This window comes from Lissotriton helveticus, chromosome 3_1 (assembly GCF_964261635.1).
Source record: "Lissotriton helveticus chromosome 3_1, aLisHel1.1, whole genome shotgun sequence".
In the NCBI taxonomy this organism is placed as follows: Eukaryota; Metazoa; Chordata; class Amphibia; order Caudata; family Salamandridae; genus Lissotriton; species Lissotriton helveticus.
In genome coordinates, this window is record NC_136061.1 from 115362779 (window position 1) to 115389518 (window position 26740).

Below are 26740 nucleotides of genomic sequence, written 5' to 3' on the forward strand. Positions count from 1 at the left end.
GCCAAAGGCACCACTTGTGACTTCCACGATGCACCGTCCCGACTCGTACCACAGCCCGACTTCACCGAAACTGGGTGACTCCCGAACCCATCTACACCGCACCGTTGTAAGGAACTGCTGCCTTGCCGCCACCATGACCTAACCTCACTGACACAGTAAGGGACTGACATCTCATCACCTGCATTGAAGTAAGGTACCGAGGCTTCACCTCCCCGGGGTTGTAAGTAACCAACGCCTCCCTGAGCCAACGGAGCATCACCTCCCCGACGCCGCGCCCCATCTTTGCTTTCATTGTTTCCAGGGTACTGTTCTTTAGGGGTCTGCTTGACTACGCGCCTGTCACTGCGCACCTCACGATCGGCACTGTACTTTGGGATTTTCATCTGTCAAAACGTCATAATAACTCAAGGTGGAGCTATTTGTTGCTACACACTTTATTTGAGTGAATAATCTATTTTTAAGGGTATCCTGATAACTCTATTGTGGATTTTTGTTGTTTGGTCTTGTTTTTGTTTAGATAAAGATTACTTATTTTTCTAAACTGGTGTGGTGTCCATTTGTTGTGGAGGCCAAGGTTGCCCATCAGCAGGCTCACTCGAGGAGGTGGGATCCTGAGAGGGCCTCTAGTGTGCGAATCAGGGGGGTGATTGCGTGTCGAAGTCAAAGACATTTGTAGAATTGTGTTCTATGGAGGTCAAAATCAGCCTGTAGTTGTTGAAAGGATTTCAAGGTGGTGCCCCGCATCACATCCCGAGGGTCGAGATCCCCACAAGGTCCCACCCCAGGAACCCCTTCAGAGCAGCCACTGGGGCGGAGGTACGTACCATGCGAGAGAGGGGTTTTCTGGGTGAGCTTCCCATTCCAGCCCATCTGTCGGACTTCAGCCCTCCACAACTGCATCACCGCTCTACCAGCAGGAGGCACAAACTCTAGGCGTATGACACTGTATAAAAGATGTAGGAGGAGAACCCGCTCCATCGCTGCGTGTTCTATCGCATATGCTGGATCTGTGAGGGAGTTATACCACCATTCATTCACCACGGGTATGTGAGACACCACTTAATATGAATAAATGTACGCAGCTGCAATCCCCCCACAATAAGTAGATTGCTCACAGGTGTGGAGAGCATCTCTAACTGCACCGCCAATCCTAAGGAATTTGTTTTGTATGGCGGCAACTTGTGTGAACCAGGAGCGTGGAATAGGGTACGAAAGGTTTTGGAGGTGGTACAGAATCCGGGGCAATGACTGAGAGCCTGTATAGGGTAGGGAAGACCATATTGCAGTTTCGCCATTGAGACTTGTTAGCAGTGGGGTGATATTATGTGCCCAGGAGACTTTGGGGCACGGGGATACAAAAATGCCGAGATATTTGAATCCATCCATTGGCCAGGAGAGTTGTGAGGCCCAAGCAACGCGACCCTGGAATCTGCACACCGTAGATATTATGGATTTGAGGGGATTCGTGTGTAAGCATGTAGTTCCACCAAACACTCTGAGGATTTCTAATATGCGGGGCACTGAGTACCAGGGATCCGTGATAAAAAAAGAGGACATCATCCACGTATACTCCGATGCGGTCCAATCTCGACCGTGACCAGTCAAAACCCCGTAGCACCGGGTCATTTCTGACCCACACCGCTAAGGGCTTGATTGCAAGGGCAAACAATAACGGGGATATGGGGCAGCCCTGTCAAGTACCTCTTTGGATAGGGAAGGGGTGGTAGCGATGCCCCACAATGCGTACAGACGCCGTCAGGTCGGTGTATAACAGTCGTACATACGCCAGGAAGCGCGGTCCAAAATTGATCGTCTCGAGCAATTGCAAAAGATACACCCAGCTCAGTGAGTCGAATGCTTTGTCAATATCGGCGAGGAGCATGGCCGCCCACTGACCGAGCACTGGGGCCGCCGCCATAGCGTTATGTACTCTTGGAATTTTGTGGCGAGTGGCTCTTTGCAGCATGAAACCCGACTGGTCGGGGTGTATCAAATCCGTGACACATGCACGCAGGAAGTCGGCAAGGACTTTCCCCAACAATTTGGGTTTAAAGTTTATAAGGGAGATGGGGCGGTAGGAGGAAGGGTCTTTTGGGGGGCGGCCGGGCTTGAGAAATAACACAATTTCTGCGTGTTGCCAATCCTGGGGCAGAATGGTAAGTTCTGTGGCCTCTTGGATGGCCGCCAACAAATGGGGCCCCAGGAGATGTATGACCGGCCGTAGGAATTCCATAGGGAATCCATTAGGGCCAGGGGCACACCTGGGGTGAAGCGCGTTGAGGGCACCAGTCAATTCGTCCACTGTAATTGGGGCCTCCAATTGTTCGCGGAGATGATCAGGGAGCCGCCGCGGTGGAATGTCAGTGAGGAACTCCGCTATGAGATCGGCCAAGATCTGTTCATGTCTCACATAGAGAGTGGTGAAGTGTCTCACCAATTCCCCCGAAACATCCTCCGGTGACGTGTGTAAGGACCCATCAGTGCCACAAATACTGGGTACGACTGCCAGGAAGTATCTGCTTGGCAGAGGCGATGGAGCATTCTGCTGAACTTGTTGCCCCATTGATAAACCCGATGTTGTGACGCCTCCCAGATCTCTTTGGCCTCACCCATGAGATATTGCCATAGTTCCTGTTGCACTTGTATCAGGTTTCGCCGTATAGTAGGGTTAGGGTCCAAGTTAAGCTGCAAAGCCAGGGTCTTCTGGCGTAAATCTAAAGCCTCTAGTTGCTGCCACCATACGCTTTTCTCTTTGGTGCGAAAACTGATTTCAGTACCCCGAATAGTTGGCTTTAGGGCCTCCCATAAAATACACCGAGAAGGGGCAGAGGGACCATTATCATCCAAGTATGTGGTGATAGCCGTGTGAAGCATGTCCTGATAAGCAGAGCACCGCAGATGCCAGGGAGACATGCGCCAGTGGAAGGGGGGTTTTCGGGAGCAGTTATGGAATTGCAAGGCAACCGGGGAGTGGTCGGAGAGCCCAGGGGGCAGATGTGTGACTTGGGAGAATCTGTGAAGAAACACCTGAAGGGTGAAGAAATAGTCTAAGCGGGACTGTGACCTATGTACTCTGGACAGATATGTGTAGCTATGTTCTGCTGGGTGATATTCTCGCCAGATATCAGCCCAATCCAGGGTGGAGACCAGTGTATGCAATTTTGTGGGGCCCGGTAGTGGTGGGCTGTCTGTACTGCGTTGTCAGTCCGGTGGCCCCATTATATCATTCCAGTCGCCCCCTATCATAGTCAACCCCTCGAGTAGGTCCCCCCAGACTCCCGAGGCTGTCCTTAGTGGAGGGGGCATAGATACTGACTATGGTAACCCGTTACCCGTACAGCGTGCCTGTGACAAAGAGGTATCGACCTCCAGGATCAGTATTGTGTGCTCTGTGCTGAAACGGGACCCTGTGATGTATTAAGAAAGCCACTCCCCTGAAACCCCTGGTGAACCCCGCATAATACACATGATAAAAGCCAAAGCGGCCAGACATGGGGATTTGGTCCCTAGGAGGTGGATCTCTTGTAAAAGAAGAATATTCGCTCCATACCTCTGTGCCTGATGCAAAACGGCACCTCGTTTCACTTTATTTTGTAGGCCCCTGACGTTCCATGAGACTACTGTAAGGTCTCCTATAGGGGTTACATTACCTGGCACCATATTCCCTTGATTTAAAAACAGTTACAGCAGAGAGATCACAACCTGAATATTCTGTCTGCATATAACATAAGAATACAAACATCCTGAAACTATGTTCCCTTAAAACCCCACCACCCCCACCCGGCACTGCCAAGAACTAGGACCATCTGTCGTGGTGTGAGGCACACAAGGCCCCCAACAGAAGAACCCCACATCCCCACACCAAAAGGACCCTACCCACCCCAGAAACATGAGAACAAGAGGGGCACAATAAGTCTGTGGCTCAGCAGTCCCATGTTCTAGCCCCCATGCCCTCCCAGAGGAAATGTTGTATATAAAGTCTTAGTATATAATGAGCACTGTCAACTTGCTATTGGTTGCCTGTGCTCCAGGGGCCGCTCCGGGCTCGCAGACATCCTGTCCGAACCGGAACCCTGTTGTTTCTTAGATTTGGTTAGCCGTGGCCTTTGACTTTACGAGCTGCGTGAATAATCAGAATCTACTAATGGGGGTGAGCCCGCCCCCAGCTGGGGCGCTCATCTGTCCAAGCGAAGACGGCCTCAGGACAAAAAAAAAATGATTTGGAGTTGTAGATCACTCGCATCCTGGCTGGATATAGCAACATGTATTGTATGCTGTATATTGTAGGTTTAAGTCTCGCAGCCTGCGCTTCGCCGCAGTGTAAGACGGGCGTGTGTAATCCGACTCATGTTAGATACTGTCCTTGTGAGTCATTGAATAACGTAAAATTGCATCTCTGTCAGCATAGTTCAGTATTTTGGTGATTACTGGCCTGGGAGACGCACCTGGGGGAGGTTTTTGTGTCAGGGCCCTGTGAGCACGCTCCACCAAAATGGACGAGGACAGGAGATCTTTCGGCATGCGGTCCGTGAGCCCCCCGAGTGATGAAGACAGTCAGTGAAACACCCTCGCAGCCCTCCGGCAGGCTCACGAAGCGTAATTTATTGCATCTTGCTCGGGCCTCTGCATCCTCCATACTGGAAGCCAGCTCTTGCGACACCACAGTAAGTTTGTTCACCTTTTTTTTGAAGGGTGGAAACTAAATCTTCCACTGTCAAGACCCTCATTTCCGCATCTACTGCCTTGTGGAGGTTCTGGCGATTGAATGAGACCTCAGACCCCACTGCTCTGATCTCGGCATCCATCATGTCCCTTGCATTGTTGATCTCCGCTAGGAGTGTCGCATTGTCGGGAGCCAAGCTCGTCCCTTCGCCACCCGTGGAACCCCCAGTGGGCACTGTTTACTGATCAAGGGTGCCCTGCTTGGGGCCCTCCACACTAGGCTTATCCTTGCCCATCATGGAGAGTTTACAAAGTCACTGTGGCCACAAGGGGAATACGGGCTAGTAGCACAGGATCACATGTGTTCCCCGAAGTGGGTTGCCACAGCGCAAAAGAAGATCGGTACCACCCAGATATATGGAGACCCAGGCCGGTAGGACTGACGCTTCAAGGATTGAGGGGGGCCCCAGGCCCAGCCAAGAATGAGCCACCAGCGCAGTCACCACGTATCCACTCCTCCAGCGACGGGGACCAGCCCTCAAAGATCCACACCAACTCCCTAGCGAGGGCTGCTGTGGGTGCACCCGACGATCTCCGCATGCAGGAGTCCCCGGGGCAGTGCTGGGGAAACTGGCCAAGTCCTGAGGCTCGTCCGGCAAACCACCATCCGGGCGGGGTATCTAGGGGCTCCTAGGCAGGTGATAGTCGTTTCACTGCTATGGCAGACGCAGGGCTACACACAAAGCAATCCGGACCTCGCCGCCAGTGGTCACGCGAAACCAGGCTTGCCGGCTAGGGGATCCGATCATAAGATATCGCCAGGGCTTCAGTTGGGCCCACGCATCTGCTCAATGCCTCCACCAGGAAGGGGGGGGAGCACCGGCAAGGATGGAAGGTGGCTGATAATGGCGTGGGCCTTGCGCTCACCTCCAGGGGCTGCGATCCAGCCCAGATTTCTTCCAGTCCGTCCCCCGCCACAAGGCAGTCGCCATGAGGCTCCGTCAGGTCACTTGTCTGCGCCTGGCCGGTCTACGATCTGGGGCCAAATCGCCTACGGGGCCGCGACAACCCTGGCAGCCCAGCAGCAGGAAGAAGCCAGATGTCTAGCACCTCTGCTGCCCAGGGGGCCCAGCCGCAACCCCTGGCAGGTGCGCGCTCAAGATGGTTGAGCTCTGGGGGGGGGGGAGGCCGCTGCACCCCTCGTCGAGTCCGAGCTCGCTCCAGTGATCCACAATCCGAGCGACAGGCGTCCGGCAGCGCACCCGACTTTTGCCGCCCTCGTCCCAGGCCGGACACAGCCTCAATCACAGCAGCAACGCCCCAGGCAGTGGCCCGGAACGTCTGGAGAAGGTTCTGGCGTGCGCCTCGCTGGCGCGCTTTTCACCAAGAAAACCGGCAGCGCAGCTTGGCCACCTCGGGCAGCGGGGGATCCCCGCACTCCACACAGCCGTGGGCACCAGCAGCCCCAAGAAACAACTCCTCTGAGCAGGATAAAGGTAGGATTTTGGCCGGATTTTGGGGTGGACGCACCGAGCCTGATTAGGCTGGGTCCACCATGATGACTCACCAAGCCATGTCCCCCGAATAACCTATTTTTAAGGATAACCTGATAATTGTATTGTGGATTTTTGTTGTTTGGTCTTGTTTTGCTTTAGATAAAGATAACTGTTTTTTTAACTGGTGTAGTGTCCATTTGTAGTGTTTTCATTGTATTACTATATGTGTTCACAAATGATTTACACACTGCCTCTGAGATAAGCCTGTCTGCGCGTGCCAAGCTACCAAGGGGGTGAGCAGGGGTTATTTTAGAAGTGTATCCCCTTACCCTGACTAGGACGAAGGGCCCGTACTTGGACAAAGGTACCTACCTCTGCTAACTAAAGACCCCCATTTCTAACATATTCTACAACACATTTTTCATTATGTATTCAATTGTATTTGCTTTAAAAAAATAGTAAATTACGACCTTAGAGTGCACCAGGATTCAACAATATTTGTTGGAGTTCTTCAATGATTCTCTCACTATTTATTTTTTTATTTTATTTTATTTATTTATTTATAGAGCACATCATTCATCCCAAGGGATATCACGGCGCTGAATAGCGGGGGGTCATGGCAGGGCTGCCGGTGGGGTAGAAAATCTGTTGGATATTAGTCTTTAGGGAACAGGTGAGTTTTAATTTTTTTTCTGAAAGCTAGGTATCACCCTCTAACAGTTCTCCTCATCTCTCCATAGCCCCTCTCTCACATGTATTTCATTTGTTTTATAGCTCCTCTCATAGCAGTGTAGGGTGATGGAGCACTTTATATCACACACAAATACAGAGACAATGAATCATACATGTGTAAATTAGTGTATAGAAACTGTTACAGTAGACAAAGGGGACTACAAGGTGTAGGATTGATGTAATCCATACTGGTAGGCATTTCTAAGACTTCTTGGTCTGGAGAAGCACTAACCCAGGATTCAGAATGTAACACAGTTGTTGGCGTTAGCTTTGCTAATAAAAAGGTATTTCTAGCCAAACAAACCTTTTTTTATCAGAATTAGGATGATGAAAGACTCCGAAAAAAATACCTTTCTAACCTATGCAGTGTAGTTTGCATGCTGCTCTTTGATGACAAGCTCACTGTGCTAGATTATGATTGTAACTTATGAACTGCACAGTAACAAAATGATCTCTATGAGAAAAACAGTAACCCACTATCCTATACACATAGGGCTAGATGTAGGTAATTCTAATTTACCGATTCATAAATACCGAATTTTACCGATTCGGTATTAATGAATCGGTAAATTTGAAGGAGGGAGATGTAGGTAATTTTAAAATTTGAATTACCGAATTGGTAACATTCGGTATTTACCGATTCGGTAAATACCGAATCGGTATTTCCCATTGATTCCTATGGGCTGAAGCCCATAGGAATCAATGGGAAATATCGAAGCCCATAGGAATCAATGGGAAATATCGATTCGGTATTTACCGAATCGGTAAATACCGAATCCTGCAAGGGTGCAGGGAGTGTCACTTTGACACCCTCTAGCACCCCAAGTACAGGCATGTGTGACATGTGGCACACATACATGCCCTAAGGGCATGTCTGTGTGTCACATGGCACAGGTGTGCATGCACAGATGTGCATGCACACCTAAATTCGGTATTTTACCACCCAATAGGATTAGGTGGTAAAATACTGACTCTTAAGGGCCTGTGGCACTCTTAGGAGTGTCACCTACATGTGGATTTACCGAATCGGTAAAATTACCGATTCGGTATTTTACAGAATCGGTAAATTTACCTAACGATTCTCTAAAATAATGGCCCCTACATCTCATTCACCAAATACCGGTCGGTAACGGCCGAATTCGGCCGTTACCGACCGGTATTTGGTGACCTACATCTGGCCCATAGAGTACTGTCCTGTTATCTGCATAGCACTTGCTGTTTGCAGCAGGCATATTAACTCTGTGCTACCTTAGATGAGGCAAAACTGCTACTAGACGAAATCTCTCTCCAGCGAGTACATTAATCACCAGAGTTATTTTGACACTTTGATTCTAGCCTGAAAACCACTGAATGTACAAGTAACTCCATTGCGGGTGCTTTCAAAACTGCTGCACTGTTACAGAAACAGCCCACAGTAACAAAACCGCAAACCCAGGGTCAGAACTGATTTGCATATAGCCAGTGTCTAACCCAGGGTGGTGTGGAGTGCAAAAAAACGATGGATTTAGGCCCAGATCCTTGTACTGGGGTGAATGTATGACATTGTTCTACATTCTGTCCATCAACTGTGTTTTTTGCAATTTTCACCCCGAGTGGGCTGGGTATGCTCAGACGTGAGTCCCAGGCTCTGCACACCACTGGAGTCAAGCTATCCAGGCTGAATGAAGGCTGATAGCCAGAAACCGGTCCTTGGATGCTTGATTCCAGTCTGGGAAAGACATGGCTTGGTAGCTCGGACTGGACTGTTCCCATGAGGCACAGGGTCAGAGCTGATTTGCATATAGCCAGTGTTTAACCCAGGGTGGTGTGGAGTGCAAAAAACGATGGATTCAGGCCCAGATCCTTGTACTGGGGTGAATGTATGACATTGTTCTACATTCTGTCCAGCAACTGTGTTTTTTGCAATTTTCACCCCGAGTGGGCTGGGTATGCTCAGACGTGAGTCCCAGGCTCTCCACACCACTGGAGTCAAGCTATCCAGGCTGAATGAAGGCTGATAGCCAGAAACCGGTCCTTGGATGCTTGATTCCGGTCTGGGAAAGACATGGCTTGGTAGTTCGGACTGGACTGTTCCCATGAGGCACAGGGTCAGAGCTGATTTGCATATAGCCAGTGTCTAACCCAGGGTGGTGTGGAGTGCAAAAAAACGATGGATTTAGGCCCAGATCCTTGTACTGGGGTGAATGTATGACATTGTTCTACATTCTGTCCATCAACTGTGTTGTTTGCAATCCGCAAACCCTTTCCAGCCACCCAGACAAATGCCTGATGCCAAGTATGGCAAGTCCGTCCTTGGACATATAGCCAAACCTCGGACGACCTTTGCTCAGTCGAGTCGTCAGAGGACTTAGACCAAAGCAGATATGGCGCAGTCTCCACTGTCGTAAAACTAAGGTTCGCAATGAATTTAAATTGGGAAGGCGGACCATAGTTTTGGCGGGAATGGAACTGCGACGCCGTTGCAATGGAGTTCCTCTCAGGCAAGATGTAAATCAGGTTCTTTGTTTGGTATGATCTAATTTTATTGCATTCATTAAGTAACCTTTTACTCTTAACAGGTACCCCCTTCATTAAATGTAACTAGGTATACCAGAAGAGCCAACAAGTAATACCGAGAGTGTGTAGAATAATTTCTTGGCATGAAAGGGTTAATGACAAATTAATGTTTCATATTTTTGCTCCCTATGGCATTCTTCCTACTCGCTTGAATTCAGTAGCAATTGTTTGAACCTCATAAAATGTTTGTCCATTCTTGCCACTTTTACTAGTTAAAAGTGGAATTCTGTGCAGATAAGGTAAAAGTTAATGAACAGAACATATCTCATTGACCCCCTATAGTTTTCACAAAATCTGGAGTGTTATCTGGGTGGTGTAACTGTGTAGGGTGATTTTTAATATACATTTTACGGCACACTCTTGACACCCCCGGTTTGTGACGCATGCCAGCAGGTCCGCTTCACTTGTGGTAAATAGGAAAGAACAGGCAGACATTATGCTGTATTTATAACCGCCCTGGACGCAGGCTACAATTTCTCGTTGCTTCTGCTCTGTAATTGTACCTCAGTAGCGAGGGAGATGATAGTGCTCGTTGCTGAGTCAGATATTGTACGAAGGGCGTTTAATGGAAGGCTTCTGAGGCTGTGTACAGACCGCGACCGTTGAAGTCCAGAATTCAGACAGCTGGCTGCCGGAACTGCCAGAGCAGCAGGATTCAAAATTACGTCACCAGATGCGTGTCCTTTTACTACATCTCTGCACTTTTAATTTTTTTTTTTTTTTTTTTTTTACAAACTACGTTTTCTCACGTCATTTACACAAATCAGATTGTCACCCTTATATTGTGTTGGCATCTTTAACTCTGAGAATGGTTTTAAGTCACCTTTGACGGCTTGTTACCCGAAACAGAAAGAAACAGTCATACCCAATTCCCAAACGGAAATATGTAAAAATTTGCAATTATACTGAATATTAACTGGAATATACGTTTTTGATTCATTTTGTTTATGTCTTTTTTTCACTGTCATTTTGGGTTGCATCCTGTTGTTTTTGTATTGTAACTGTAACCCCTTAGCCGCGGCGGTAATTCCAAGAGGCCCATTGAACTTTGATAATTGCTGTTTTTGACTACACAACTGCAGTAAATGGTGGCATTTTTCTTGCTTGCACATGGACCCATTACTTCTTTGCTAAGCTGCGGACTGCGTCAGAGGCTGGCTCCTGAAAAAAATACTTTGTGCACTCCACTTTATTATTAATATTATTATTCTAATATAATTTAAGTGGCGAATCCGTGGTTGATGAGGATTAAGGTGAATCAAGACGCACCCCCTCGCCCCGGCCAATGAAACCAGGGCTGTAAGCCTGTTGACAAATGTGAAGGTTCTCCAAAAGGGGGAGGTCATAGAAGCAGAACTAAGGAAGCTTTATGATTTAAACTCAGGCTATGAAAATGTTTGAGAGGAGCAGGGTAAAACAAAATAATGGAAATTAATACTTCCAACACTATTCTGGGCCATATTGTAGGCATGGAAGACGAAGGCAAATATTTAAAGCAACAAACCAAAAAGAAATATATTTAACAATGTAATAAAGAGGTAATGTATTATTTTTTTAATTTCTGTCAATTTATTGTACCAAGTAGCCCCTTTCACATGTTACACCCTCAGCCAGTTCCTTTTTTTTCCAGCAACAAATTACTTCATTCTGGGGCTTAGGTTTTCTTTTACGAATATAAGCGGAGTTGAAAGTGCCATTATGCCCAACAGTGTTGTACAAAAAAACAGGACTGTCTAAAGATGTCTTAGAAAACATAGGGCCCTTTGCGCCTAAGCAGGTGTGTAATAATTCTTGTATGTGAATTGTGCATGTACGAATGTGTGCCCATTAATGTTTCATGTGTATATCTGTGCCTGTATAAAACACACCATATTAAACACGATCTTCTGCCATGATTACATTCCTGACCCTAAAAACAAATCACTGAAATGCATTAGAAAGGAAGACTGACATTTTTTATCTTCCAAAGTACCGGTTGTCGTGTCAGTAGATTACCCAGCCCTAATATATATTTTTCTTTGTATTGTAGTACTTGCATTCCCTCATTTATAATTGAATAGTACTCCAAATCACAGAATGGAAAGAAAGAATGGAATGGATGAGTTGTTCATGCTTGACCCAGTACATCTTCAGGCCTCTTTGAAGTTACCCTTTAACCAACAACTGTTACTGAACATCAGCTTTTGCCCCCCCCCCTTGGCACATCACGTGCTCTGTAATACACACAGCCATGTGCATGCCCCCTGTCTGTACAACACACAGTGCCCTTCTGATGCACAGTCCCAAATTGCACACCACTTTCCCAACACCCAGTCCTCCAGTGAGACATATCACATAGTGTTCCCTTCAGGCATGACAACCAGCGCTTCACTGAAGCGCATTACTCTGTGCTCCTCCAATACACTTTACCCACAATGCCTCCCGCAAATCACAATGTGCTTCTACCTCATAATTTCCTACATTTGCCCCAGCTCGTTCTTGATATTAAAGATATCATCACAAATAAAATAATTGATGATATCGCAGGTGATATCACATCACTGTTGAGAATGCATTTCATGAAAAACAATATAAAGTAGGGTTGCCAAAAGAAAAATGCCAGTTGTGTGTTGTTTAAAGAGCCTGGAAAGACCTCATGTTGACACTAAATAGGGTTATAAATAAAAGTGTAGGTATTCATTTGTAATGTGACTTTTCTGTCTTTGTTTCCTTTAATTATCAGTCATGGATCATTCAGGCAGCCCTACAACACAATTAAAAGTGCTTTCTATGTATATTTGCTGTTCACAATAAGCACAGATAAGTGCTGAAAATACGGCTTTAGGTGACTGCTTATTTTTTTCCTGTCTGGGACATCAAAATAATGAGCTGGCAACCCGTATCATGAGACTGGAAGTTTGTTGCAGGATCAGCACATTATTTAATTCCTACACCTTCAATCCCTATTAATGCCATAATAGCAATCAATAGTTGATCTGAAACCCTACATCGCCATCAATAACATGCTGAGCTACTTCAGGTGTCTGGGAATGCAGCCTGCATTCAGACAACTCAATCCACATTCTAGCCCTTCACTTTTATGCTCACCCTGTACTGACAGCGATCACAATGCACTCACACTGATCACCATTCACCGGCCCACCCTGCACTCACAGTGTTCACTCTGCACTCACAGTGCACTTGTGCTGTTCACCCTATACCTCACCCTGCAGTCACACGAGCACACTGCTCACCCTTCACTCACCTGTCCTCCTCACTGCTCAATCTGCAATCTCACTCAAACAAGCCCATCACTAACCATGCATTCCTTCACCCCACTCTGCACCTACATCCGCACCCAAATTCATATGGTCATCTCACTCACCCTGTAGTCACTACTCTTACCCTACTCTCACAGTGTCGCTTTTGCCAGTGTGCACTCACATGGGCACTCCTGCCACCCACAAAGCACAGAGGGTTAATGTTCCTGCTGCACAGAACGTTTACCATGCAGATCACAGAACTGAGTGCGAGTAAACTATGAGAAGCGCTATAAAAAAAAATGAAATGTTTGTCAGAAAGGTGCTACAGAGAGATGAGGTGCATGGTTGCTGTGTGGTAGTGAGAAAATGTATGGGGAAATGGGGGAGAGGGCACCAGAAAAGGCTGTTGCACTGTGTGCGACCAGTGCTAGGGCCAGCCCTGGCTGGGAGTGGTAGCCCCCCTGAAGTTAGGGTCTAGTTGCGCCCTTGGTTTCAATGCCCCAGCCAACATAGGACTTTCGTTCTCGCTTCTCTGATTTTTTTATCTGAGTCTTAGGTTGGTGATGGCCACTGGGGAAGCAAGGGGCAAAGCCAATCCGTGAATGAGCACAGATGTGCCACCCCCAGAGCCACACCCATTTCATCTCCAAAGTATAGATATGTCTATCTCTGGACATTATATGGTACTACCCGCGTTTTACACCATGAGTGATAGCTCATGGAGTTGAATATGGACTTTGATTGTTTTAAGCATACTGCTATGCTAATACAGCATTGTAAACCATGTTGAAAATAACGAGTTGTTCAAAAATGTATATTTTTTGTAGACAACTGTTTGTATAAAGTGAGGGCACATAAGTCTCTTACTCTGCCCAGTATTGATTTTAATTATTTACCGAATGTGCAACATTCATCTACATTTATCAAGATCAGGGATTCATCTTCACAATAACCTCTCTGTGGAAGAAAGAATGTGTCCATCACTCTGCATAACCAACCCCTTAATAGAGTTTGCTTTACTCCCTTCTAAAATTCTATTGCATTCATCGGCAAAAGAGAAAGGAAAGTGGTTGGAATCCTACTTTTCCCTTTAACAACTAACCACGTTATCATGTCCATCTTCACTCTGAACATCCTAAAACACTTCAATATAGACTTGCTCAGATGGAGTGCTTTTATATGGGAATGGAGAATATTGGAAAAAACGTGTGCACATATTTTAAAAGCAAACTTACAACTAGATTCTATTTGTTTGAAAACATGTGCCGCTTGAGCAGATTTGGATGCTTCTTACTAAAATGTACATGCCTTTGCTTTTCCAAGTTGCGAACCAACGTGAGGGGCTGCAAGACATCTTTTCAAATTATTTAGGTTTGTGGGTTTTGGTGCCCCTTTGCCTGCAGGACTGTCTTTGGCCACCCTGTTACTTCCATTTATATGCCCACCATTTCGTGATGGGTTACTATCTTCCTTCACACTTTCTTTCACGCACATTAAATTCTCAGCTCCTGTTCCATGTGTTATTCTAAGTGCTCTGCCACGTATCATGTTTGTCGAGCCATATCCTTGGGATCGCCTCTTGCCAGGGCCTCCTTTACTTTCCCCGGTCACAATTGCTGCCTCTTAAGCTGCCATTACTGGATGGGCAATTGTTGCATCCTTTAAAGGCAGATGCCATCCAGAGACGTTTTAAGGCATGGGCAAAGTGGGCTCCCGCACCTGTATGCACAAATAAAAGGGGCATTGTTTGACTGGACGTGTTTGATGTTTATGCTACTAAATTGTTATTGCTTTACCAGGCACTTTGAAATATTTATGCCTTCATGCACAAACAAAAGGGTAATTAGTTTGACTAAATGTTTGATTAATGTATGCTGCTGCTTGCTGATCTTGTTATTATTTTGCCAGACACGTTGAAATATTTGCACCTTTGTGCACAAAACAAAAGGGCATTGGTTGACTAAAGTGGTTTAATATTTGTAGGCTGCTGCCTACTGTACTTGTTACTGTTTTGCCAGTCACTTTGAAATATTTGAGCCTTCAAAAAGGGAATTGTTAACCTAAACTGGTTTGATTATTGTATGGTGCAGTAGTTATTGTTTACCAGTTGCTTGGAAATATATGTGTCATATATGTGCCATATACACACACCAAACGGGGAATTGTTTGACTATATTGCTGGACTTGTGATTGCTTTCTTATGCACTTGGAAGTATTTGCACATTTGTTTTGCTTTACCAACTACAGGTTGTATAGGTTCTGTCATTAGGTACTTGCTGATATGGTTTGTTTTTATTCTACATGCAGTGTTATTTATGGTGTTGCTTGCACTTGTCTGTAATACGTGTGCCTTCAATCTTGTATTAAGCATTGTGACACTACAGAAATGATAAATTCAGACAAACATCTGCATCAATGTTCTGAAACATCTAAACAGTTTTCATCCTCCGCCTCGTTTTCCTGCCTGTTTTGTAATGCTCACTAATAAAGACATGATGGTAGAAATTGGTAGAAATTGAAATTGCTTCCTCTTTATATCTTGTGTACTTCTCATGTATATTGTCAGTCGAGTTTTTATGGAACTGCAGGTTTAGGTTTGTCTTTCAAAGTTTCAAGTTATTGTCCATCAATGTAAATTCTAATTCAAAGCCTTCATAGTTGTTCTTTGTTCTTCAGCCATACGCAGTTCCTGAGACAATAGGATCACTCCTTGGCATTGTTTTGATTGCTGCGTCAGTCAAATATTCTGCTTTTGACAGTATTGTTACAAATGGCGTAGCTTATATGTTAAGAGGGTTTCCCACTTTCTTATTAGACCTTAGAGCACAACAATATAGAGGCATTTCATTAAATGTTGGAGGTTTTAGATCAAAATAGATCAGATTTTTTGGTGTTGAGTCAAAGTGGTAGGTGGTGCGCTGGACCGCTGGGGGGCCCCTCCATGTGCGTTGCAGGGGGGCCTCTCAAGTTTCGTTACGCCACTGATTCAGGCACTTGTAAATCCACTCATTCTTCAATACACCTTGGCATAGATATATATGAAAAATATTTAAACTTTCCAGAAACACATTCACTGGAAGATGTCATCAGTGATGTCATTTGAGATGTCAACAGTGATGTCACTGACCATGTCATGAGTGATGTAATATGTGACGTCATCACCAGTGCATTGCGGGAGCGGGAGTTATAGTTAGCTCAACTAACTATAACAGGCAAATTTCTCTGGTTTTATATGTGTCAAATGTTCAACTAAGTATACCGTCCCTAAAACCTGTGTTTTTTTCATTGAATTTCTAAGGTTTTTTAAATGCTAATTCCTAACTATAACGCCTGTAAAACCTATGGTTTTTCAGTATATATATATATATATATATATATATATATATATATATATATATATATATATATATATATATATACATATATATATATATATATATATATATACATATACATATACATATACATATATATAATTCTTTATATATATATATATATATATATATATATATATATATATATATATATATATATATATATATATATATATATATATATATATATATATATATTACATGGATTTGTCAGCTTGTAGATCCATACATATCTGAAATATGATACTGACCCCCAGCAAATGTGGTGCAGTCATTAATTTACCTGGGTGCTATCCGCCTACTTGCTTGGGAGGCCACAAACATTCATGCATCATTTAGGGTTACCCCTCTCTAGTGTATGTTTGCAATTTTTGGAAAGCTGAGGGTCCATCCTTTAATGTTCAAAGGCTTATTTACAAGCCTTATTTACAAGCCCATTGTGCCGTCGGTTCGTCGCATTGCGTGACGCACCGGCTGCGCAACCTGATGCCCGATATTTACAAGGACACGTAAAGCCAACCTGCTTGGTTTTACGTGTGCTTGTAAATATTGCCCATTCTCATGCAACACTTTGCGTGTAAGGGTCATGGTATGGGTGTTGCTGTAGGTGTTCCCACTCAACACCCATGTATTCTGATGCTTTTCCAGAATTACAAGAAAACGTAAACTTGGAAATGCGTCAGAATGCTATGCCACCCAAGGGATGGCGTAGCAAGGCACAACAAGAAGAAATGTTTACATTTCTCCTAGTTATTTTCCTCTTTCAATGCGTGCTGCATTCTACAGCACAGATGGAAAGAGGAAATCACCTCAATTGATTGTTTTTGGGCAGGAAGGTGTCCCTTCCTGCTCAAAAACAATCACCCCACGACACAGGCATCCTTGCAGCATGGTGCAAGGATGCATGCATAGGCGCATGGAAGCCGATTGTGCACCGTAGAAGGGGGAACAGCCTTTACAACGCGGGCATTACCACGCGCTGCCATTAATACGCTGCTTTTACAACGCAAGTCGTTTCAACGACTTGCGCTGGAGGGCGCTGTTGGACAAGGAATAGTTCAATTTTCTATTCCAACACCTTCCCTACTGTAACGTGGGCTGGAGTTAGAATAGAAAATTAAACTATTCCACTATCCAGCGCTTACAGCGCAACAGCGCAAGTCGTTGTAACAACAGCGTTGTAATGGTACATGTGGTAATAGCCCGCGTTGTGCTGACATACAACCCCGTAGAAGCATTACCATAGAAAATTCAGTTAGCCATAGTTGTCTCCCCTCTGCTTTCCCTCGCCTTATGACAGCGTTGGCCAAGGAACCAACCATAGCAAAATCAGTCATAGTTCGGTCATAAACTGCTAAGCAATCGCAACATTCTACACATGTTTCCACAATGTTGGTCATCATCAGGAGGCGGAAAAAGATACAGTCTGATTTAACCTGGCACAGTTTTATCCAGACTATTTACCTTTTTTACGTCTTTGAGTGAGTGCATTACTATTTGACAACTCAGTCCTCCATGTCTACCATATACTTTGATGATTGATAAAGCCCTTTCAAAACAATGTGAGGTGTCATTGCTTACAAAATGTAGGAGAAAATAGCTTGCTTCCTTTCTTACCGGTGGATGACCAGCAAAGCTCCTGATGAGGCTAAAAACATGTATTTCACTGCTCATCTTTAATAATGTCCTGCGAGTCTCTGCCCCTCCTTACATGATTGCAGATGTGATTAAACCCACAATTTAGAAGAGTAATTGGCTTTCTCATGTGTTTCGTTCTGTAGGACAGCAGGAGTGCATCCGAATTTGCTATTAGTCATCTTAAAGGGGCAGTAAACATTGATCCAAAGAGTGATAAACTACAGGACATTGTGCAGAAGCTGCCAGTGGACGGTATGTAAAATGAATTTATGGACTCTTTAAGATGGCACATCACTGTTGTACTCCATAATAGGTAGGGCTCCCGGTTTTATGGTATTTTTTTTTTTAACATTTCCGTCTGTATTTATCCATATTTATTTTGTGTTTTGCGTATAAATGTAGTTGTAAAACTGTACATTTCCATATTTATTTAACCCCTCCCATGCTCGTGACGGAACCGTTCCGTCACGAGCCTCGGGTGGGCTGTGCTGGTGACGGAATGGTTCCGTCACGGCCCCTCCCTCTCCATGAACCGCCAGATCAACGCCGTCGCTTCCACCGGCTTCAACTGCCTACGCATACTCCGCAAGACCTTCAAATGGAACCCCCCCGACTGCAGAAAGACCGTCACCCATGCGCTCATAACCAGCAGACTGGACTACAGCAACGCCCTATACACCAGAATCAACAGAACTCTACTACGCAGACTCCAGACCATCCAGAATGCCGTTGTACACTCGCCCTCGGGACTCCGCGTTACGAACACATGACCCAACACCTGCGAGACCTCCACTGGCTCCCCATCGAGAAAAGGGTCACCTTCAAGATCCTCACCTACGCCTACAATTCCCTCAATAACATCGGACCCAAATACCTCAACAAGAGAGTATCCTTCCACGTACCCAAATGGAACCTCCGCTCTGCCGACCTCATCGTGGCAGAGATCCCCCGCAGCCGCAGAAATAAAACAGGCGGGAGAGCCTTCTCTCTTACATCACAGCCAAAACCTGAAACGAGCTCCCAGTTAACATCAGATGCTCCCCAACCCTGCAAACCTTCAGGGAGGACCTCAAGACCTGGCTCTTCGACTGATCCGAAGCTATGACTGATCCAGAGCTGCCCTCCCCCCGAGCGCCCTGAGACCCTCACGGGTGAGTAGGGCGCTTTATAATCCCCTGATTGATTGATTGATTGATTGATTGATACTCTGCTCTAAGCTGTCTTGAAAGGTTCTCAATTCTCGCGTACAATCCACTAGCTCAAATTACACAAATCTAACATTTGCTGCACCTACCCACAGTTCCCATAAAACCATCCAATCATGTTATAGTAAAAATATATAACCCTGAGCTCATTCGTTTCTCGGGATTCTCCTCAATACATCTTTGTAAGCATCCTACAAACTTGTAATTATCTGCAAATAAAGTGAGATATATTGGAACAGCCTCTACTCTGCAGATGTACTGTTGTTGCTAATTCAGGCATTCTGACAGGGCGCTGCTAACAATCAAGGATGCTTGCTATTTATAAACTTATTTTAAAACCCCAGTTTTATTAAGTTTGTTTTTACTAAATATTGGGAGCATTTTAGTGTTTTCTTGCTTTGCATTTTCAGGGCCTTCTTGCTGATCTCTGCTCCTCCCAGTCTCGTACTGTTTGTTGCGGGGAGAGTGGTTTTCCTCAGTCTCTCTTCCTGTGAGACACTAGGCAGTCACCATTTTGGGCAGGTTGGCGGTATAGAAGTTTGGGCCCGACTGGGAGGTACACTGCCTCGCTGGGTCATCCCCTACCTCCATACAACACCTCTGGGCTGTCCAAGGGAGCGCGGCGCAGCTGGAACCCTTGCAGGGCTCCTTGTCTCACCTCGCAGGTACACAAAAATAGGAGGGGAAAGGCAAAAAGTTTGCAGAAAAACCTGTCAAAAGGCCAGGTCTAACAATCAGTCTCTAATTAGATCTAACACTTCTAATTTATGCTGCAAACAACAGCTTCCATTATTAGAAGGGCCAGCGAGCTGCAAAAAATTCAGCTTTTTATGGTTACACCCCATGCATATTTCCTGTGCGATGAATCTGATGACTTCCACTGATCGGTTTTAGGTGCTAATAAAATTCATCCCACAAAGCCTCTTCTGCAAGCTGCCAACACCACATGTTTATATAAGGACAGTATAGGAAATATAACGGGACTCTACTGTAACATCGGATGTTTCTTTAACATTGTAAGTATAAATTAGGAATGTTAGTCCTAATTAGAGCTTGATGTAGCTACTTTAGTTCAGAAGAGGAATACTTCATTCGAAAGGAGACCGGTTGTATTTACTTTGTGGGTTTCAACCCGCCCATAGGCTTGTTATTTTCTGGCTCCCTTATCACTCCATTATTCTGTCTCCCCATTTGTCCTGAGAGCAGGGACTAAGTACTACTATTCATATACAGTGGCAATTTTAGGAAATGTTTTTGGGACTACTATTTTCATTGTTTCAACAGCACTCTAGACAGTGCTAGTGCTTTTCACAGATGTTCTTTTAAGGCTTCGTGGTCATTCATCGAGTGCTCGCAAAACAATTGCGCATCAGGTGCAACAAAACATCCGTACATAAACAAACATGCATTCAGAACAGCATTACAATTACAACTCATCTCGTAATTGTAATCAACATTTTTCCTGTAGCCTCCTACCTAACTTCACTGGGTACTCGCTCTCTGTGACAGTAAACCCACTTTTATAAATAAAAGCTGGCTGCCACTCCCTGGAAGGGAGGGAGTGCTCAGACCTGATAGCATTATTCAACACTTAGGGGGTCAGTATGATAGTGGTGAAACCGCTACCGGCAGCCTGCCGGTGGCACTTTCATCGCCATCGTAGAGCACTTCTCTGCCCGCCAAATTACAATGGTGGGCGGTGTGCTGGCGGATGCAAAGTCCCTCTGCCACAGGCAATCATTACGATTGCCTGGCAGACCCACCCTGCATGAACAATATGGTGGTGGTATCTAACAAGTACCGTCCGACATATTCCGATGCTGCGTCCCCACCACTGTGTCACCGGCTTCCCTCATTCCACTCCTCACAGGTATTCTTATTTGTGTGGGATCTATAAACAGGAGATTTCTCTCCTAAACATTTCAGCCCCCTACCTCAGGCCGCCAGCCTCCGCTGCTTAGGATCTTGCACACCTCCGTAACCTTTTTATAATGGTTTACAAGTAACATCTATCTGTACACCTCTTTATTGCTTTAAGGCTTACTTGGCACTACATGCATATTTGGGATAAAGTCCCAACATTGCATTCTGGGACATGTAGTGCCTCATACATATTCCAATATTTCACATCTGAAACATGGAAAAATGAGTTTATCCCATTTCTTATTTAAAAACACGTCGTGTGAAATCAATTTACCATGTTTTGCCTTGGAGCAAGCATCAGTTTCACCAGTTTGTATTAGGCAGCAAAGGTTGGGCAAATGGATTGAGCAAGTTTTTTTCTATGCATCTACGCAAAGTTACTATAATATGACCCGTGTTCCTGCATATTTACTTCTTCTTCTGAGCCCCGTGCACATCCCACTAGTAAAACCATTACCAATCACAATATTTACTCAGAAGGCAAACAAAACACTATCTCACCACTGTTAAACATCATACTGGAGCCTAATAGAAATAATTATCTAGGTGGTGGAAACCTGGCTATACATTAATCCTAGCAAAACAGAGTTGACAGTTACCAGTTAGCAAAAGGAAGCAGAGGTTTACCAAAGTAAATGGATTATCCATTCAACAAGATAAATCTGACTCTTCGTATCTTCTCCAGTGACTTTAGGGCGACCAGAGAAACTGAATTAGCAGGCAAATTAAGCTTTTCTAGTCTTTTTTTATTTATCTGCACAAACTCGGTCAATGACAGTATTTTAAATTAGCTATAATTTTTACAACATTTGATAGATCACTGGTTTAGCGATTTCCAAAGAATATTTTTACTGTATCATCAGTATTTCAAACATGTGGAATGTGGATGTTTGATCAACACAGAAACATTGGTGGTCATTTAGAGTGCGATAGTGCTAGAGTTCTATTTATTGTGAGGGCTCCTGGTCCACCAAACCCTCAGATTTACTGCTTAGCGAAACTTGAGGGGGCCCCCCTGCAAACTACATGGAGGGGGCCCCCCTCCTATCCTCCGTGCCAGTCTCGAGCTCTCAGACCAGGGACCCGCCATACTGCAGGGGATGCGGAGCGATTGTTACGCCACTGTCACCAATACAGCCGTTATAAGCAACTCTGGATAGTGGAGTTAAAGGTTGGGCTTAGTCTGCCCGCAGGTTATCATAGGTGGTCCATTCATTACAGGGTCCCTGCCATCAGTACGCCGGGGAAGTTTGCCCAATTTTAGGTGGGTTTCCTGATGCAGACTCCTGTCATGATATACAACATCGGGCCCACTCATTGTTCAGTTTTGACAAAAGTGTCTCCACTGCTCCTTCTGGCTTCCGTTTTAAAACATTAGACAAAGTGACAATGCAGTGTTTCAAAAGCAGATGTAACTACAAAGAGCACATTTTGATAATACATTTTTATTAGTAGACAATAGCAATCTTAAGAGGCATTGCATAGCTTCATACACACTCTGACCCCAATTCCATCACAGTCTCTCTCTCTCTCTCTCTCTCTCTCTCTCTCTCTCTCTCTCTCAATGAGTCAGTCTCTCTCGCTCAGTTAGTCAGTCTCTCTCTCTCTCTGTCATTCAGTCTCTCTCAGTCAGTCAGTCTGTCAGTCTCTCTCTCTCTCTCTCTCTCTGTCAGTTTCTCAGCCAGTCAGTCAGTCTCTCCGTCAGTCAGTATTCAGACTCTGAGTCAGTCAGTCTCCACTCTCTCTCCACTCTCTCTCTACTCTCTCTCCACTCTCTCTACTCTCTCAACTCTCTCACTCTCTCTCTCTCCACTCTCTCTCTCCACTCTCTCTCTCCACTCTCTCTCTCCACTCTCTCTCTCCACTCTCTCTCTCTCCACTCTCTCTCTCTCCTCTCTCTCCTCCCTCTCCTCTCTCTCTCCACTCTCTCTCTCTCCACTCTCTCTCTCCTCTCTCTCTCCTCTCTCTCTCCACTCACTTTCTCGACTCTCTCTGCACTCTCTCTCTCTCCACTCTCTCTCCACTGTCTCTCTACGCTCTCTCCACTCTCTCTCTCTCCACTCTCCACTGTCTCTCTCTCTCCACTGTCTCTCACTCTCTCTACTCTCTCTCTAATCTCCCTCCACTCTCCACTCTCCCTCCACTCCCTCGCCACTCTCTCTCTCTCTCTACTCTCCCTTCTCTCTCTCTACACTCTCTCTACTCTCTCTACTCTCTCTCTCTCTCCACTCTCTCTCTCCACTCTCTCTCTCTCCGCTCCCTCTCTCTCTCTCCACTCTCTCTCCACTGTCTCTCTCTCCACTGTCTCTACTCTCTCCCCACTCTCTCTCTCCACTCTCTCCACTCTCTCTCTCTCTCCACACTCTCCACTCTCTCTCCACACTCTCCACTCTCTCTCCACTCTCTCTCTCCACTCTATCCACTCTCTCTCCACTCTCTCTCCACTCTCTCTCTCTCCACTCCCTCTCCACTCTCTCTCCACTCTCTCTCTCTCTCCACTGTCTCTCTCCACTCTCTCTCTCCACTCTCTCTCTCTCTACTATCTCTCTCTACTCTCTTTACTCTCTCTCCACTCTCGCTCCTCTCTCTCCACTCTCTCTCTCCACTCTGTCTCTCTCCACTGTCTCTCTCCACTGTGTCTCTCCACTTTCTCTCTCCACTCTCTCTCTCTACTCTCTCTCCCCTCTCGCCCTCTCATCTCGCTCTCTCATCTCGCTCTCCCCTCTCGTTCTCCACTCTCTCTCCACTGTCTCTCTCCACTGTCTCTCTCTCCACTCTCTCTCTCCACTCTCTCTCTCTACTCTCTCTCTACTCTCTCTCTACTCTCTCTCCACTCTCTCTCTCCACTGTCTCTCTCCACTCTCTCTCTCTCTCCACTCTCTCTCTCTCCACTCTCTCTCCACTCTCTCTCTTACTCCACTCTCTCTCTTCCTCCACTCTCTCTCTTCCTCCACTCTCTCTCTTGCTCCACTCTCTCTCACTCCACTCTCTCTCACTCCACTTTCTCTCTCTCTCACTCCACTCTCTCTCTCTCTCACTCCACTCTCTCTCTCACTCCACTCTCTCTCACAAAGTAGTGTACGTTGCCATGGGCGTCCGCAGGGGGCACATTTTTTACTTCATCACCATTCCCCTTGCACTCTTCTCCCCTTCTCGCCCTCCCCCTTGCACCCTTCTCTCCCTCTGCCTTGCACCCTTCTCCCCTCTGCCTTGCACCCTTCTCCCCTCTGCCTTGCATCCTTCTCCCCTCTGCCTTGCACCCTTCTCCCCTCTGCCTTGCACCCTTCTCCCCTCCAACTTGTACCCTTCTCCCCTCTGTCTTGCACCCTTCTCCCCTCTGCCTTGCATCCTTCTCCCCTCTGCCTTGCACCGTTCTCCCCTCTGCCTTGCACCCTTCTCCCCTCTGCCTTGCACCCTTCTCCCCTCTGCCTTGCACCCTTCTCCCCTCTAACTTGCACCCTTCTCGGATCCCCCTTGCCCACCCCCTGCGGACGCCCACATGGTGCTTCTAACTAGAGTGCTTACTTGAGGGCACCATTTTGCTGCCTCATCCCTTCTCATATGAGCTTTGCCCTGGAAAATGCTCTCTCTGGGGGCTCCCACTCCCACCCTTGTCAGGGTCCCGAGCAGTGCTCTGTGCTGCCTCCTGCTCTCTCTCTGGGGCCCCCACCCCCATCCTTGTCAGGGTCTCAATCAGTGCTCTGTGCTGCCTCTTCTCTGTCTGGGGCCTCCAGGCCCCCCGTCCTTGTCAGGGTCCTGAGCAGTGCTCTGTGCTGCCTCCTCTCTCTCTGGGGCCCCCCATCCCCTGTCCTTGTCAGGGTCCCGAACAGTGCTCTGTGCTGCCTCCTGCTCTCTGGGGCCCCCAGCCCCCCTCTCCTTGTCAGGATCCTGAGCAGTGTTCTGTGCTGCCTCCTGCTCTCTGGGGCCCCCAGCCCTCCCTCTCTCCTTGTCAGGGTACCTGCTCTGTGCTGCCTCCTGCACTCTGGGACCCCCAGCCCCCCTCTCCTTGTCAGGGTCCCTGCTCTGTGCTGCCTCCTGCTCTCTGGGGTCCCCAGCCCCCTCTCCTTGTCAGGGCCCTTGCTCTGTGCTGCCTCCTGCTCTCTGCCCCCCCCTCTCCTTGGTAGGGTCCCTGCTCTGTGCTGCCTTCTGCTCTCTGGGGCCCCCATCCCCCCCTCTCCTTGTCAGGGTACCTGCTCTGTGCTGCCTCCTGCTCTCTGGGGCCCCAACCCCCCCCCGTCTCCTTGTCAGGGTCCCTGCTCTGTGCTACCTCTGGCTCTCTTGGGCCCCCAGCCCCACCCCTCTCCTTGTCAGGGTCCCTGCTCTGTGCTGCCTCCTGCTCTCTCCTTGTCAGGGTCCATGCTCTGTGCTGCCTCCTGCTCTCTGGGGCCCCCAGCACCCCACCTCTCCTTCTCAGGGTCCCTGCTCTGTGCTGCCTCCTGCTCTCTGGGCCCCCAGCCCCCCCCTCTCTCCTTGTCAGGGTCCCTGCTCTGTGCAGCCTCCTGCTCTCTGGGGCCCCCAGCCCCCCTTGTCAGGGTCCCTGCTCTGTGCTGCCTCCTGCTCTCTGGGGCCCCTAGCCCCCCCCCTTCTTGTGATGGTCCCTGCTCTGTGCTGCCTCAGAGGAGCAGTGGATACTGCTGTCTCTGGGGCCGCCACCCTTGTTCCGGGCCTGCCTCTGGCTCTGACTGAAGAGAAACAATGTTGATACTTTGTTTCTCTTCAGTCAGAGGGAGGGGGCGAGGGGCTCAGAGCAGGCTGCAGCCTGCACCTGCTTTCGAGGGAGAGAGGCTTGGGGGGGCTTCATTAACTGAGGAGAATGTGGCCCCGCACCGCGGGGCCTGCGGGGTCGTTTCTTACGCCCCTGGGTGGGGGGACAACCAGGATTCTGGCAGCTGACCGACAGCTGCCTCTGCCATTGGAAACCTTTGACCTCTGTGGCTGGCCACTACAGCACCGCAGGTGTTTGAACGTCAGAGGATCCGCTGGCTTTCTGCCATTCATATTTCCTGCCTGGGCCCATCATGCAATGCATGAGAAACCTTGGTAAAAAAAGAGTGAAATGTCCCGGAAAGAAAAAGAGACTGGCTGACATCTTGTTTGGAATCCCAGAGCGAGGTCCATCACATGGCATTCCATGCTGAGATTCCAGGGTGTCACGTGTCCCATGCTCCTCCGTCTTGTTGACACTTCTCTTCATGCCTCAATAAACCCACTTACCTGCACTTATACGATGTCAACATCTTTTCTATGACGAGTGCATAATGGAAGGATTTCATTTTGGTACACCCATAAACACTGTTTTTCCAAAACAAAAAGTAGTACTTTAACCTCGGATTCCATCCCCACCGTAGTCACAGAACCTTGTGACAGAGTAGAGTAGGATTCAGAAAGAAATGAAACGACGACTGCTGTCATTGTTTCTGAATATATTCTTTTTTGGTGCAAGCATCATAGATGGATGCCATCAATGTTCTGTTTGTTGTAATCAGGCGTTTGGAGGAAAGATTGTGAGACTATGGTGGGAGTCAGAGCTAAGATCAATGGAATAGCTTAATTTGTACATTTCATGTGGTGTTAGTTTTTGTGGTGGCGCTGCTATTGCACCCACCATCTTAACATCTCTTTAACTTTAGTGTGTTGAGACAATCGGATTGGCTTGGGTTGTGTCGTGTGCCGGCCCAGGACCAGGGCAAGCACCGACACACTTGGGGGCAATCGGGGACACGCTTGGGGGCCTTAAATAAACACACGGAGCCAGTTTGCGTTACTACTGCTCTCGCCACCGTGGTGTACGTGCGTGCAGGACCCTTTTATTAAACTAAGGGCACAAGACCTTTACGTGGTACGCCTGTTACGGCACAGGCGGCACAGGCGGAACACAACATTCCTCCCTAACAAACATCAAAGCAACATTA

General features: G+C 46.9%; 1 protein-coding gene across 1 annotated transcript in view; it reads left to right on the forward strand.

Moving 5' to 3' along the window:
• The window catches only part of LOC144824436 (uncharacterized), a 79050-nt gene that overhangs the window by 32460 nt on the left and 19850 nt on the right, over positions 1-26740 (forward strand). The window contains exon 2 of the mRNA XM_078683537.1: positions 17844-17952. Coding sequence (XP_078539663.1) covers positions 17844-17952 — 109 coding nt within the window. The remainder of the gene's footprint in view (positions 1-17843; positions 17953-26740) is intronic.